The sequence below is a fragment of the Cinclus cinclus genome, chromosome 13, assembly GCF_963662255.1.
Source record: "Cinclus cinclus chromosome 13, bCinCin1.1, whole genome shotgun sequence".
In the NCBI taxonomy this organism is placed as follows: domain Eukaryota; kingdom Metazoa; phylum Chordata; class Aves; order Passeriformes; family Cinclidae; genus Cinclus; species Cinclus cinclus.
The window spans coordinates 20,969,506-20,986,024 of NC_085058.1; the positions used below are offsets into that span (position 1 = coordinate 20,969,506).

The 16,519-nt window shown below is 54.6% G+C and overlaps 1 protein-coding gene across 7 annotated transcripts in view; it reads right to left on the reverse strand.

The window, feature by feature from the left end:
- The window catches only part of TLE3 (TLE family member 3, transcriptional corepressor), a 31,541-nt gene extending 15,461 nt beyond the window's left edge, over positions 1-16,080 (reverse strand). For 2 of the 7 annotated variants that reach the window (XM_062501428.1, XM_062501427.1), the window contains exons 1-7: positions 15,942-16,080; positions 15,240-15,382; positions 15,024-15,124; positions 14,866-14,929; positions 13,850-13,894; positions 5,142-5,204; positions 3,963-4,037 (exon numbers count right to left, since the gene is read on the reverse strand). In XM_062501428.1, the coding sequence (XP_062357412.1) occupies positions 3,963-4,037; positions 5,142-5,204; positions 13,850-13,894; positions 14,866-14,929; positions 15,024-15,124; positions 15,240-15,263 (372 nt within the window). In that variant the 5' untranslated portion in view covers positions 15,264-15,382; positions 15,942-16,080. Of the gene's footprint in view, positions 1-3,932; positions 4,038-5,141; positions 5,205-9,386; positions 9,967-13,849; positions 13,895-14,865; positions 14,930-15,023; positions 15,134-15,239; positions 15,383-15,941 lie in introns of those variants that run through there. The other 5 variants (XM_062501426.1, XM_062501425.1, XM_062501430.1 and 2 more) reach the window with 4 other exon arrangements.
- Positions 16,081-16,519: the final 439 nt, after the last annotated feature.

Genomic DNA, 16,519 nt, shown 5'->3' on the forward strand with positions numbered 1-16,519 from the left:
CCAGCTTTCCAGAAACATCTACACGCTGTAACTCATCCCAGCAGCTTTCCACCCAAAAAAAAAAAAAATAAATAAAAAAAAAAAAATAAAAGGACAGTAGCACTCCAATTCCCAGGGTGTCCATGGGAATTCCAGCCCTGGAATAGCCCCGGGGCACAGCAGGAGCCAGGCAGCAGCACCCAGAGGAGAAGAATCAGCACCCGGAGTTGCTCCAGCAGAGAAGGAAAAACTGGGATTTCTTCCTGGCTTTTACAGATAAATCCATCCAGGTAAATCAGCAGGAACAGCTCCTCCCAAGAGGTGGAACCAAGGTCAGGACACAGATCCCATCTCCAGGTGGTTCTGGCTTCCTCCCTCCTGGCAGCAGAGAGCAGAATCCGCGTGGGATATCCTGAAACCTCGTCCCCGTGTCCCTGGGGAAGCCAAGATCCCAAAGCAAGGCTGCAGAGCTCCATCCATGTCCCAGGCAGGGCATTCCCGTGGCAAGGAGAGGAGGATGAGCCAAGGAAGGAGCCCGGAGCACATCCTGGAGAATTCCCAGCTTCCCATCCTGCTCCGTGTGTTTGTGGCAGCCCGGGGAGCAGTCAGGGCACATCCCTCGGGAATCACATCCTGGACACTCCTGGAGGGGGACAAAGCCCAGCTGGCACTCAGTGGCACTCCAGTGAATTCCTGGTGCTGCATTCCCAAGGCAGGTTGGGAATTCCTGGAGGTGAATTTCCATGGTTCCCATCCATAGGGTGAGCTCCCGGAGGTGAATTCCCAAGGCAGGTTGGGAATTCCTGGAGATGAATTCCCATCATTCCCATGGGGTGAATTCCTCAAGGTGAATCTCCCCCATTCCCACCAGGTGAATTCCTGGAGGTGAATTCCCATCATTTCCACAGGGTGAATTCCTGGAGGTGAATTCCCAAGGCAGGTTGGGAATTCTGAGGTGCTGCTCATTCCAAGCGTGCTCTGCTGGAAAGGGAGTTCCCATCCCTGATCCCAACCCTGGAGAAGGCTGTGCTCGAACACCACCACTGGGTCAGGGCTTGCTGCAGCATTCCAGGGATGGGGAAGCTCTTTGGGAACCCCAAATCCCCCCCGCACAGGGACTGAGGTGACAAGTGACACACGCACGGGACGAGGATTTGGAGCAGCAGTCCAGGACCGTGGAGTGGCTGAGCCCATCCACACCTCACATCCCTCAGGATGCTGCCCTGGGGCTCCACCTGAATTCCAGCATCCCTTGGGCTCCTCGTGTCCCCGCAGGGAGCGATCCTCCCAAAATCCCAGGAAAACAGGAGGCTGGGGAGAACAATCCCGCAAGCCCAGCCCGGGGCGACTGCGGAGCCCCTGGGGACCCCGGGCGGTGCCACACGGAGATGGGGACAGGGGGAGAGCCTCCAAATTTGGGAGGGAGGCTGGCAAGGAGTGTCTGCTGGTGGAGTGGCTTTAATTGGATTATGTCCATCACGCTCCATGCCTTTGTTCCCGATTTAATGGTTCAGCACTTCAGTTCAGCGCCGGCGTTAAATTTAGTGACGGAGTTTAATCATTTCCAGGGAAATCATTTCCAGGGCTACAGCCAAATCAAGGCTCCATTTCAGCCCAGCCTCGAGCACAAGAGCAGCGAGACAACGGCCCAGATGCATAAAATTAACAGTTCTTGACCTCAAAGGGGCCAAAGAAAGAGCTTTGAACCCTTTTGGGGGGGATTTGGGTGTTGGAGCATCTGCACTGGGGTGTTGGGGCAGGATGGGGACAGCAGGGATGGAGCTGTGGGATACTGGGGCACCCCAGTGCTGAGGAAAACAATCCAGGGATGGGACATTGGGGCACCCCAGTGCTGAGGAAAACAATCCAGGGATGGGACATTGGGACACCCCAGTGATGAGGAAAACAATCCAGGGATGGGACATTGGGATACTGGGACACCCCAGTGCTGAGCAAAACAATCCAGGGATGGAGCACAAATCCTCCACCCAAAGCACCTCCACACTCTGGGATGAGCCTGGAATAATTTCTAAAATCCATGGGAGGATGGAATCCCCATCCCCTAAATCTGTGGGAGGATGGAATCCCCATGTCCCTAGAGTAACAAACCACAGGGTGCACAGAGGGGAGGAAAAAAGGCAAAATCCTTGGGAATTTCTGCTCTGGGAAGCTCAAGAGCTCAGAGCCACCACCCAAAGCAGCTGCACAGGTCTGGAAAAGCCCTGGAAAGATCAGGGATCAAGGATCAGCCCCGTGGTCATCCCTGCTGAACCACCCCACAGGAGATGCCCCAAATTCCCACTGGAATTTCAACAAGGAAGAATTAATGGCTGTTAATGCCAGCTGGGATCCAGGGAAGCAATTATCCAAGGAATGGGGGTCACGGGCCTCGCTCATCCACCTTCGCTGAATCCCAAAATCTGCCACTTCCAGCAGCTCCCTGCTCCATCCCAGGAGGGTTCAGTGTCACCCCAAAACTCAGCTCCCATTCCTGGGGCACTTCCCGAGTGCCACCAAACCCAGCACGAGGGATTCAGCTGGTTTTCCTCATTCCCAAAAACAAAAAAACACCTGCAGGAAGCCAGAGCACGATTCCACAGCTGGTGACACCCAGAAAATCCAGGAAAAAAAAAAGCAAAACTGATGGAAGAGCAAGTTAGACACAGAGAATTATAGAGATCCTTGAAGCTTAAGAAGGGTAAATAGTTATTAAAAATGAAAATAAAAATAATTATAAATGAGTGTTTTCTGGGAAACAAAGCCAGAAGAGCTCTGGAGCCACCTGCCCAGGACGTGGATTGGGAATTCCCAGTGTTGGCTGCGGGACCAAGACAAGTGAGAGCAATTTAAAGAAATGACAAAAATCGTCACATTTCCCATGAGAACCCCTTCAATCTGTGCAGTGGGGGGAAAAAGGGTCAATGCATGGAACAACAACAACAACAAATCCTCAGGGCACAGCACATCCCACATTCCACAGAGACAGGCCCGGCCTCAGGGGCTGGGGGCTCCCACCCCAAATCTCCCCCAAATTCCACATCTGGAACATCCAATTGGGGATCCTGGAGCTGCCAGGGAGGCAGCAAAGCCCAGCCCCGAACTGCATCAGGGAACTTTTGGTGTTTTGGGGGCACTTCTGGTGTTTTGGGGACACTTTTTCAACAGCCAGGCTGTGGGATGGCAGAGGTTTTGGTATTTTTTGTGGGGCTTTTTTTTTTTTTTTATGTTTTTAGCACACCCAGGCTGTGGGATTGGGGAATTTTTGGAGTTTTGGAACACTCTTGGTGGTTTTGGGGCACAGCAAGACTGTGGGATTGGGGCAGTTTTGGGGCCAATTTTGGTGTTTTGGGGCCAATTTTGGTGTTTTTAGCACACCCAGTCTGTGGGATTTGAGCAGTTTTGATGTTTTGGGGCCAATTTTGGTGCTTTGGGGCCAATTTTGGTGTTTTTAGCACACCCAGTCTGTGGGATTTGAGCAGTTTTGATGTTTTGGGGCCAATTTTGGTGCTTTGGGGCCAATTTTGTTGCTTTGGGGCCAATTTTGGTGCTTTTAGCACACCCAGTCTGTGGGATTGGGACAGGTTTGATGTTTTGGGGCCAGTTTTGACGGTTTGGGGGCCAGTTTTGATGGTTGGGGGGCCAGTTTTGGTGGTTTTGAGGCCAGTTTTGGTGGTTTGGGGGCCAATTTTGATGGTTGGGGGGCCAGTTTTGACGGTTTGGGGGCCAGTTTTGATGGTTGGGGGGCTAATTCTGGTGTTTTTACCCCACCCAGCCTGTGGGATTGGTGCAGTTCTGATATTTTGGGACACTTTTACTGTTTTGGACAACCCCAAGCCGTGGGATTAGGACACTTTTTGGGATGGCTGGGGACTGGGAGCCACCCTGGGTGCCCTGCTGAGGGCAGGGCTGTCTCTGGCCATGGTAAATGAAAGGAATAAAAGGGGAATACACACGGTGAGAGGCAGATTGGGAAGTCCACGTACCCCGATGATAGCATTCAACTCCGTCATTGTCACCTGCTTGGCACGCTCAACAGCCTGGGCCACCTGCTGTTGGTGCTGGGGGGACACAGGGCAGGGTCAGTTTGGGGCCAGGACCCACCCCACAAATGGTCCCCCCTCTTTTGGGGCTGATTTTGCCTGCTTTCCCGATTTTTTTTAACCTGTTTTGCCTGTTTTCCCCTGTTTTCTGCCATATTTTTCCCAATTTTTCCCTGAATTTCTCCCCATTTTTCCCCCGAATTTCTTCCCATTTTCCCCCCGAATTTCTCCCCATTTTCGCCCCGAATTTCTCCCCATTTCCCCCCCCGAATTTCTCCCCATTTCCCCCCCCGAATTTCTCCCCATTTCCCCCCCGAATTTCTCCCCATTTTCCCCCCCGAATTTCTCCCCATTTCCCCCCCGAATTTCTCCCCATTTTTCCCCATATTTCTCCCAAATTTCCCCCCATATTTCTCCCAAATTTTCCCCCATATTTCTCCCAAATTTCTTTTTGCCCCACTTTTCCCAATTTCTTTTTGCCCCACTTTTCCCAATTTCTTTTTGCCCCACTTTTCACCCCATTCCCCCATCTTTTGCCCCAATTTTTGCCCCATTTTCCCAATTTCTGCCCCATTTCCCCCATTTTCTGCCCCATTTCCCCCCTATTTTTTGCTGTATTTTGCCAATTTTTCCCAATTTTTTCGCCCTTTGCCCATTTCCCTGTATTTTTTTGCCCATTTTGCCTGTTTTCCCCTATTTTCTGCCCTATTTTCATGTTTTCCCCCCATTTTGTCTGTTCTCCAGTACTTTTTGCCCTATTTTGTCCGTTTTCCCCCTATTTTTTTTGCCTTATTTTCCCCAAATTTTTGCCCTATTTTCCTTGTTTTCCTCTATCTTTTGCCCTATTTTCCCCTATTTTTTCACCATTTTTCCCTATTTTCTTTCCCTATTTTGCCTGTTTCCCCATATTATTATTGTTTTTTCCTCCTTTTTAGGTGCAGCAGCCCAGGGACACCTCCCAGCTCCTTAGGGAAAAGCTAAAAAAACCCCTCACAGCCTTTTGGGCTCAGTGCAGCCTCCCCCCAAGCTCTGCCCATTCCAAGGGTTTCCCAGCACTCAGGCAGAATTTAAATCCCATTTCTCACAGGGACCCTCTGGAGCAGGGTGTGGAAACGTCCTTACCTCTTGTGACAGAAAAGGCATGATCTGGGCTAAAATCGTGTTCAGTCTTTTAGCAATTTCTGTCTGGAAAAAGGGAAGAAGGAAAGAGCAGCAGTCAGCACCAGGCAGCTTCCCACGGGTGGCACGAGGGTTCCTGGGTGTGCCCTCCCTGCCCCTTCCCAAAATCCCTTTCCTGCCCCACTCTCCCTTCCCAAAGTTCTCTCCCTGGCCCTTCCCAAAATCGTCCCCTGTGCATCCCCCCCCACTCTGTCTCTCTCCATGTCCCTTCCCAAAATCCCCTTCCTGTCCCACTCTCCATGCCCAAAATCATCCCCTCCTGTGCATCCCCTCTCCATCCCAAAAAATTCTCTCCCTGGCCCTTCCAAAAATCCCCTCCCTGTCCCACCCCAGGGATGTCCCTGGTGGGATATCCCTATCCCAACCCTTTCAGGATGTCCCTGTCCCACTCCAGGGATGTCCCTGGTGGGATGTCCCTGTCCCACTCCAGGGATGTCCCTGGTGGGATGTCCCTGTCCCACCCCAGGGATGTTCCTGGTGGGATATCCCTATCCCAACCCTTTCAGGATGTCCCTGTCCCAACCCTTTCAGGATGTCCCTGGTGGGATATCCCTATCCCAACCCTTTCAGGATGTCCCTGTCCCACTCCAGGGGTTAATTCCTGCTGCTCCTGGCCAAGGGCAGCTGTGAAAACAGCTCCAGCTCCAAGGCAAACACGGCCCAGAGGATCCAGCACCACAACAATGGCCGGAGCCCAGCGCTGGCAGGGAATCAAACACCCCGAAATTCCTTCTGCCAGCCCCAGCAGCTCGTTATCAACACCACCAGTGATTAACCAGGAGAGCTCTGGCCTCCTGCTGGCAAGGAGCCTCCTTCACGGGACAGCCACAGCCTCCCCTGCTCCCAAATCCACCCCAAGGTCCCCCTCCTGATCCCACAGCTCAGCTCCCACCACGGACAACCCAAAGGAGCCCTCAGCTCCGAGGAAGATCCCCAAATATCCTAAATTGGAGGAAAAACCCCAATGGGCTCAATCAATCCTTGCTGGGAGTGGCTGGGACACGCTGCTCCTGCTGCAGGAACAACCCAACCAACATTCCCAGCCTGGAAAATCCTGATCTACCCCAGCCCCACAGATCCCAGAGTTGAGGGGTGCTGCTCCAAGGGGTCCCCAGAGATCTGCACAGGCACAGGAACATTCCTGGCTGTCCTCTTCTCCAGAGGCACTCCCGGTGATTGGGTTACACCTGATGCTTTTCTTAGCAATTCCAGAGGCAGGGAACGTGCTGGCACGGCGTGCCAAGGCAGGGACGGCTGGAAGTGACCACGGCCTGCACCCAGGTACCCCAAAGTCACTGGGATCATGGTGGCCCTGAGCGTGAGGGTGCACGGATCCAGCAGGCAGGGGGGGGACCATGGAATCCTGGAATGGTTCGGTTGGAAGGGACTTCAAAGCTCACCCAGTCCCACTCCCGGCACCTTCCAGGAGCCCAGGTTGTTCCAGAGTGGCTTTGGACACTTCCAGGAATGGGGAAGTCACAGCCACCAGTGTCCCAAGGAAGGGACACTTCCCAGTATTCCTGTCCTGGGCAGTGGGAGCCGTTCCCTGTGTCCTGTCACCTCAGGGACACCTTGCTATCGTCACCCCTGTCCCCAGCACCAGGCTTTGGCCAGCACAAGGTTTTCAGCACCCAACACTCACTCAACAGCCAGCAGCTCCCTCAGAACCAGCCCTTGGGCTCCAAGGGCCAAATCCAAGCCTTCAGAACCAGCCTAGAGGCTCCAAGTGCCAAATCCAAGCCTTCAGAACCAGCCTAGAGGCTCCAAGTGCCAAATCAAGCCCTCAGAACCAACCTGGAAGCTCCAAGTGCCAAATCCAAGCCCTCAGAACCAACCTGGAAGCTCCAAGTGCCAAATCCAAGCCCTCAGAACCAACCTGGAAGCTCCAAGTGCCAAATCCAAGCCCTCAGAACCAACCTGGAAGCTCCAAGTGCCAAATCCAAGCCCTCAGAACTAACCTGGAAGCTCCAAGTGCCAAATCCAAGCCCTCAGAACCAACCTGGAAGCTCCAAGTGCCAAATCCAAGCCCTCAGAACCAACCTGAAAGCTCCAAGTGCCAAATCCAAGCCCTCAGAACCAACCTGGAAGCTCCAAGTGCCAAATCCAAGCCCTCAGAAGCATCCCTTGGGCTCCAAGTGCCAAATCCAAGCCCAGCCAGGCTGGCACTGTGTGTGCCACCAGACACCCACGATGCCACTGTGCCCAGCCACAGCAAAAGCTCCTTCCAGGCTTTTTTGGCACTCTGCTGCTTCCATCAGATTATATTTAGCTGCAGCTCCATTAAAGATTTATTCCTCCAGCTCCAGCCTTTGGGTTCGGGATGCTCCAGGAGCTCTGCACCCCAGCAGCTCCCAGGTTCTAGAACAAATCCGATCCAGGTCTGAGGGGAAACAGCAGTGCCAGCACCAGCTTCCCTCAGCTGCATGCTGCCAAAAGCACAGCGTGGCTCCATGCAGCAGGAAGGGAAGGAGCTGGGTTTTCCCTGGATAGCCCTGACTGACAGCACACGTGATGTTTCCACCTTTAAATGCAAAACTTCCAAGCCAAGCTCCCCGTTCCACGCAAAAAGAAACTTCCCACATGGGACCCGGCGAGCACAGAGATATTGGATGTCCAAAATATTATGTTTGCAACCGTGAGGTTTCCTGCGAACACGAGATTCAACGGTCTTCAAATATTTGCTCACTTTCCCCTTTTTCCCATTCTCTGGCACATTCAGCTCCAGTGGTCCCCATTAAAACTTTTAACTGAGAGGGAAAGGGATTCTCTGGAACGCCGGGAATTGGGGGTTCCATGCCTAACCACTTCCCAGGTCTTGTTCATCACCTTGCCCAGAGCCCCTGAGCCTCACCCTGAGCTGCTCCTGCCAAGCAAAGCCTCCATTCCCACGGAGGGTTGCCATGGCAATCCCAGCTCCGCATCCCCTTCCTCTGCCCTGCATCTTCCCTGGACCAGGGATCAAACCTGAGGTGGTGGGGGACACGGGGAAAGGCTCCCAAACACCCCGAGAGCAAATCCCGGGATGCTGCTGGCTGTTAGAAAGGGCAAGGAGTCGGGAGAAAGCTGAAATCCCAACTAATCCCCCCTCGCTCTGTGTCCCTGCCAAGAATCTGCCCCGCTCCCCTGCCCAGAACCTCCCGGCGTGGGGTTTCAGAGAAACCAGAGAAAAACATCTGCACTGGTGATAAATCAACACCGGGACCACTTGGCCCCAGCAGAGGCTCCTGTCACCTGCTCTTAAAATGGTCAGAGCCACCAGCAGCATCCCAAGCACTTGGGGACACGGGGGAGCTGCTGCTGGCACCATCCAGGGGCCGGGGTGGGCTCGGTGTTAAATAGCTGGGGCTGGCTCTGCCCGGCACCTCTACACCTGGATGGGGCAGAGGGAATTTAAAAATAACCCTCTGCATGTCAGTCATGGCAGAGGCAGAGCAGCCTTCGAGCTGACCCAAAATCTGGGAGTGCAGAGCTCCAGGTTGTGGGGGGACACTTCAGGCAGGGCTGTGGGGATGCTCCTCGTGCCAAATTGTTTCAGCTCTGGGTGTTTATGAGGTAAAGGGGAGTTGGAGGGTGACCAGGTGGGACAGGACAGCCCCCAGCATCCCCCTCATGGCACAGAACCCTCCTGGGATGATGGAGCTGCCTGCAGGAACCAGACCCATGGGCATTGCTCAGCATTCCAAAAAAACCCTGCACAGGGCACCTCAAAAAAAAAAAAAAAAAAAAAACCCGAACAACAACCCCAAACCTGCAGAGAACACCCCAGAACATCCTGCACAGGACACTCAAAAAAAAAAAAAAAAAAAAACCACCCAAATCTGCGAGAAAACACCCGAGAACAACCCAGAACATCCTGCACAGGACACACAAACAAATCCCCAAACCTGCAACACCAAACCTGCAAAGAACACCCCAAAACAGCCTGCACACATCACACAGCCCTCAATCTCTGCCCCACATGGAAAATATTCTCCATGGGGAAGGGAATCCCTCAGAACAGATTCTGGGCCACACCAGCCCCAAATCCAGCCTGCCTTGCCCCGGGTTTATGGAAGGATGGAGAGAAGGTGCTGAAAACAGAACCCTGCCCTCCCTCCTGGAAAACACCCCAGAAACCATCCCTAATTACACCCTCAAACCCAGGAGGTGGAAGGGAACACCAGGATTATCCAGGCCCTGCACACACACCCCAAAATCCCACCTAGAGCCGTGTCCAAACACTCCTGGAGCTCTTGGCAACGTGATCATTCCTTAGGGGGAAAAAAAAAACCCAACAAAACAAAACACAAAAAAAAAAAAAAAAAAAAAAGACACCCACCCACACCTCTGACACCCCTGAAAACGGGGTCACAGGAGCACCACCCCACAAATCCCCCATCCCCAAAGCACAGCTCCCTCCAGGCACACCCCGAGATGATTTTCTGCGCACCACTCCAAATCCCCCCCACCCAAAACCTTTAATTCCCGGGGTAAATCACACCCGGGGCCGTGAAGCACCAGCAGCATTTGTTGAAACCAGGATATTGTCTCTTTAAGCACATGAAAATCAGGCCCTTGAGCAGTGTGGTTCTCACTCGGGCGCACAATTACGGGTACTTTCAGCTGTCTACCACTATTTCAAGTGCTCTCTCCAAGCGGGCTGTCAATGGCATGTTGAAAGCTATTTGTGGCTGCTATCGTTATTAGCAAAGTGGAGAGCCTGGCTGATGAGAATTAAATTCAGGGCGGGGGCGTGGAGGGGGCAGGACACAACCCCTCATTAGGGAATTATCACCAGCGATGGGGTAAAGGTTGCTGAGAAACCCCAAAATTTAGCTAGGAGCTCCCCCAACCCTCCCCCCCAAAAAAAAAAAAAAAAAAATCCAACCAGGGAAAATAGATTTTTTTTTTTTTTTTCCTTTCTGCGTTGGGAGTGCTGAGAGCACAGCTCACAAATTACTCGGCTTCTGAAGTATTTAGCAAATTATTACCTGGCACTCCTTGCTAACGAGCACGACAGAAAAGGATATTGTGTTCCTAGAATATTCTAGAAACACACGCACAAAAAGCTGCCTCTCTTCCCCTCGAGTGTTGGGGTTTTTTTGGATTTTTTTTTTTTCCCCCCAAGCATGAGGTAGGAAAACAAGAAGTGCTTCTGTGGAGCGTCCTGAGCCACTACAAGAAATCAAAGGCAGCACAAAGGTTCTGTCCTCCGAGGTGTCCCATTTCCCCATGAAAAAATAGGTTTTCCTTTTGGAATGGTTATTGCCCTCAGCGATTATCCACGGAGATCTGCACAGAAACAATGCACGGGCCAACAGGGGAAGCGAAGTTTCTTTTTGGGAAAAAAATCAATTAACTCGGGAAAAAAAAAAATAAAAAAGTTTTGCCGGTGTTTCAAAAGAAAACTCCTGATTGGAGTCGGGTTTTAGGAAAGCTGAGCCCGGGGAAGGAGCCGAGTTCAGGAGGAAGACTGATGTAAGGAACGACTCACTGCAACCGACTGGGGAATCACTTCCTAAATATTTCCTTGCACATGGAGCTGTTTATGAAACTCCATTTTTTTTTTTTCCCTAACGAGGAACAAAACGAGAAGAAAGGAAGGGGAGGGAGGAAAAGAAAAAAAAAAAAAAAAACAAAAAACCAACAAAATAAAATAAAAAAAAAACCAACCCCGCACGCAGCCACATATGCACACACTTAATATTCAGCGTGGAAGAGATAATCTGTTATATAAGCCCACAGACAGACAATCCCCTTTTGCTTAAAGATGAAGTATCCATCAATGTTTGTCTGGAGCAGATGTAATCACAAGCAGTCAAGTCTGGAGGGCAGGACACTGCATGAATAATTCAAGCACTTCAGTCTACTTGATTGTGTGCAGATAAACACAAGTCAACCGCTAAACAGGTCAGCTGATAAACTTGTTTGTTCAGGACCAGCCACCCTCAGCCAGATGCCGGCAGGACCACGCCGCAATTAGCGGGATGCCTTGCGGGAGGGATGCTGCAGCCAGGGATGCCTTTCACGGGATGCTGCTGCCCTAAAAAAAAAAAAAAAAAAAAAAAAAAAGGGGGGGAAAAAACCCTCCCCGGGTCTGCTCGGAGCTCCCCATTTTGGCCTGGAAGCGCAGCTCGGGTTGCTTTGTTTGCTCCGTGCTGCTGTCGATTAAAAGGAGGAGATGAGCTCCGGGATTTTGGGTTTTTTTTTTCCTCCCGCTCCCCCCCCAAAAAAAGTTCTCAGCAGCGGTGTAGATGTCACCGGGAAGGGATCGGGATGTTGCTGGAATCGCAGAGGGAGCGCTGGAGCGCTTGGATAGAAGCGAGATGGGAATTCTGAGGTTGCTCAGGTGCCCCCCGAAACCCGCAGAGGATGGGGCTGCCCCAGCCGCACCTCCCCAGGCTCATCCCGCGCTGCCAGAGATCGGGATGGAGCCCAGGAGAGGTGGAAAAACACCCGGCACCTCTTGGGAACTGCACAGGGGGATCACCCCAACATGGGGATCACCCCAGCAGGGGGATCCCGGGGTGTCATCCCTGCAGAGGAATCACCCCAACATGGGAATAACCCCAACAGAGGGATCACCCCAACATCCTGGGGTGTCATCCCTGCAAAGGAATCACCCCAACATGGGGATCACCCAAACAGAGGGATCACCCCAGCATCCCCAGGTGTCACCTCAGCAAGGAGATCACTCCAAGGGGATCACCCCAGCATCCCCAGGTGTCACCTCAGCAAGGGGATCACTCCAAGGGGATCACCCCAGCATTCCAGGGTGTCATCCCTGCAAAGGAATCAACCCAACACGGGAATAACCTCAACAGGGGGATTGCCCCAACATCCTGGGGTGTCATCCCTGCAAAGGAATCACCCCAACATGGGAATCACCCCCACAGAGGGATCACCCCAACATCCTGGGGTGTCATCCCTGCAAAGGAATCACCCCAACATGGGGATCACCCAAACAGAGGGATCACCCCAGCATCCCCAGGTGTCACCTCAGCAAGGGGATCACTCCAAGGGGATCACCCCAGCATTCCAGGGTGTCATCCCTGCAAAGGAATCACCCCAACATGGGAATCACCCCCACAGGGGGATCACCCCAACATCCTGGGGTGTCATCCCTGCAAAGGAATCACCCCAACATGGGGATCACCCAAACAGAGGGATCACCCCAGCATCCCCAGGTGTCACCTCAGCAAGGGGATCACTCCAAGGGGATCACCCCAGCATTCCAGGGTGTCATCCCTGCAAAGGAATCAACCCAACACGGGAATAACCTCAACAGGGGGATTGCCCCAACATCCTGGGGTGCCATCCCAGTATCTCCCAGTACACCAAGCAGAGCCATCCAACCCCAGCAGCCGGGCAGGAGGAGGGCGAGAGGGTGGGGAGAGGAGCCCCCGTGCCCCACGAGCCCGGGCTGGGGTCACCCCAGAACCTCCAGCATCCCTCTGGCCACACCAAAGCCGTCCCCTCCTCACCCCGGTCCTACCCCGAAATCCCAAATTTCGGGGTGTTCCCGAGCACCCTAACACAAAGCTGGCTCAGGGGTCCCCTCACACAAAGACACCTGGGCCGAGCAGCAGCCCCTGAGCGGCAAGTCGGGATTATCTGAGTGGAAAGAGATATTTACATAAAAAAAAAAACCACCAAAAAAAACCAAACCACCACAATCTGAAGACTAAGCAGGAATTATTTTCGCTGCCCTGTGACTACAGCGAGGAGAAGAAGAGAGAGAAGCATTCAGAGACGCTGCTTTGCATCTCATCAGAGCCCGAGGAGCCTCCTCAGAGGAGGGCCATGCTGCTATTAAGCCGAACCACTTTGGAGTTGAATGGGGCTGATTTGTGAGAGGCAAAGTTGATGTCAACTTCTATCTGCCTTAAGTTCTTAATTAGAACTCCTTCTAAAACCAGTAAGCAGCAGCAGCACAAATAATCGGGTCTAATCTCAATAATAACTTTATTCCTTTAAGTTTTACCATCATGTGCGCAGCCTTTAGGCTCTTTACCGATAATCTTATCAAGGTAGCACACCACATTCTGCTGGGGCCTTCTCTATTTTTTCCTTCAGGCAAGTTACACATTAGAGGCGACTGAGAAGGGAGGGGAAATTAAAAAAAAAACCACCCAAACCAAAAAAACAAAACCCCAACCAGCCCCAAACATTGCTTCACTTCCCAGATGCAAAGACAACTCAGTGACATTGAGCAACACACGGTGAGCTCGGGAGATAACTCCCTGCTCGGTCTCACGCTCCAGGAGCAGGGGATGACCTTACAAACAGCCCTGCCGTACCCACAACACGAGCAGAAGCCAGCGCAGCCCACATCCCCACAGCGGTGTTTTCCAAGCCTTGGGAACGCGCTATTCCAGGTATTGACCTCCCAAGCACGGGAGGCGAGGCTGTTCTCACCTCTTCGCATAAACACTCTGCCTAAAAAACCCGAATTCCTGGTGAATATCGACGGAATCACCCCCTCCTCCGAGTGCCATCAACCTGCGGCTGCCAATTTAGCAGCCGGGCCACGGGATTCCCACCTGGAGTCACATCCCTGCCTCCAGCACTTATTCCCTGTTTAGTGCAATCAGGGCCGATTTTACCTCAGGTGGAGGAAAAGGGCAACAGGAGATCAATCAATCACAACTTCCCCCCTCGAAATTACTCACCTGCTTGTGCATTTCAATATTCAAACCGTACGACATTTCGTAGTACTGGGGAAGGAGGAAAGGCAAAAAAAAAATAGAAATAAATTCAATTAAACACGAGAGCCAAGGAGAATTTGAATTCAATTTACAGAAGGTATTTGCATAAGGTCATTACCAAAAAAGCATCCTGGGCAAAACTGGGCTTAAAGCACGGGTAGCCAAGGAAATTACACCTTATAATAAGCAGATGTTTATGGGTTTAACTGGCAGGCACTTAACAAGGGGACACTCCTTTTGACTCCTGTTTTCTCCTCCTAAGCTACTTAGAAAAACAAAGAGGCGCAGAGCTGGGTGACAGGCGTCTGCTCAGCCCTGGCAGAACAGGTACAGCCCGGAGTCTGGCCAAAAATGCAGCTTCTCACCGAGGGGGGAGGATCTGTTCTCCCCCCAGGGAGCAGGGGAGCTGCCGGGAACCCCGGGATCAGCCGGGAAAAGGGGGTGCAGGATCCCGCCAAACCCATCAGAACCCACAACGAGCCCACCCGGCGATCCTCCATGCAAATTTAGCTTTAAAAAAAAAATAAACAAAACCAAAACAAAACAACAACAACAAAAAGCTTTTTGAAGCAACCGAAGTGCCCATTTCCATCGGTAAGGATGAAAGGGGGGAGGGAGGGGAGCTGGGATGGCTCCAGGGTGGCCTCGGGGAAAGCAAAGGGGGGGGACCCCCATCAATACCGGGGATCGCCCCCCACCCCATAAGCTCGGGGTCGCTTCTCCAGCCCCTCCCCCGACCCCCCCCGCGGCAGCAGGACCGCTCCAAAGGGGTTAACAGGAAACTTGGGACTGCGTTTCCAGCCGGCTGGAGCCCGGAGCGCCGGGCACCGCCACCCCCCCTCCCCGCACCGGGGGTCTCCGGGCAGGCGGTGCCGGTACCGGTACCGGAACAGGGGGGGTCCCCCGATTCCCCCCTCGTTCGAAGGCTGGCAGCTAATGACATTTACGGGCTGATCCGAAATCTGATTAAAGTCTCTCACCATAACGTAATGGCGCTGCATTTCGGTCTTCTCGTTCGCCAGCTTGTCATACTCCACTTTGAGGCTGGGGAGGGGGGGGGGGAGAGCGCACGGTGAGACCCCGCACGAACGGGGGGGGACTCGGGGGGCAGCGGCCGGGGAGCTCCCCCCGGGCTCACCTGTGGTACTGGGCCTGCAGGAACTGGAACTCGTCCTTGATCCGGTCGCAGGACTCGGCCACGGTGAATTTGAAGCCCGGCTGGCCCGGCTGGTGCGGAGCCTGCGGGAAGCGGCCGCGGGGGTTACCGGAGGGAAGGAGAGGGGAGCTCCGGGAAAGGAGAGGAGGGAGGGTACCGGGATAACCGGAGCGGTCGGTCGGGGGTACCGGGACTCACCGGGTGCCGGCCCTGGGGGTACATGGCCGGTCTGGGGCGCGGTCACTGGGAGCAGCCGCGCCGAGCTTCGCTACGGCGATCGCTTCGCGCGGAGCTGCCGCTGCTGCCCGCCGGCCTCGGAGCGCTCCCGGAGAGACCGAGAACTGAACAAAGGGACGAGAGGAAAGTCCGTGCGGGGGGCGGAGGAGGGAGGGCGGAGGGGGGTTGGGGGGGGGGAGAGAGAAGAGAGCGGGCCCGGCCGGTTCGCCCCCCCCCCCCCCCCCCCCCCGCACCTTCTCCCCTCCCTCCCTTCCCGGCCCCGCACCGCCGGGGAGGCGCCCGCGGAACCGAGCCCGGCCCCGCAGCGCCGGGGCCAGGTGCCGACCGAACACCCCCCCCCCCGCCCCCCCCCCCCGGCCGCCGCGCTCCGCGGGCCTCCGCTTCCTCACAACCCCCCCCCTCCGCCTCCTTCCGGCACTCGCTGGCGGAAAAAAAAAATTAAAAAATAAAAAAAAAAGAAAAAGAAAAATCACTACCACCCCCCGAACGAAAAAAAAAAATTAGTAATAATAGATCAATAAAGCCACAGCGACAACAACAACGCGGCGGCGGGAGGAGGGTCCCGCGGTATTCCTGCGGCCGGGAGAAGGGGAAGCAAAGCCAGGAACTAACGCCGGAGCACGACGGCCATGGAGGAGAGGAGGAGGGGGAGGAAGGCCGTACACATCCGACTTCCCGGGCGCCGCGGTACATGCGAGGTGCGAGCGGGTCCCCCCGCCCGGGGGTGGCCGTTCAGCTGCGTCCAGCCGGGATCGCCGTAACTCCGGGAGCCATCGCGGAGCGGGCGCGGAGCGGGGCAGCGGCGCCCGAGCACGCGGTGCCGCCACAGCGCCCGGGCGGAGCGGGGCGGCGGGCGGGGGACAAAACCCGGGCGGCCTCTCCGCCGCCAGCCAATGGCGGAGCGCCGCGCCCACGTGGGGCCGCCGGCGGCGCGCGGCGATTGGGCGGCGCTGGCGCAACGTCACAATGGCAGCTTGTGTCTGACGGAGGGGCCGTCGTTAGCCACGCCCACCTCGGGCCCCGCCCCGTGCAGGCCCCGCCCCGCGGCTCCCCCCCCGCCCCCCCCCTCACCTCAGCCCAGCCCGGCCCGGCCCGGCCGTGACTCGGGCCCTGCGCTGCCGTAACCCCGCTCCGGTTCGGGTTGTAAAGCAAACCCGAGCGCCTTGTCACCGGTAGCGCCGCCGCACCGAAGAAGCGCTCGGTGCGAATCCCCCGCACCGGCGGGCGGCGGCAAGGCCGCC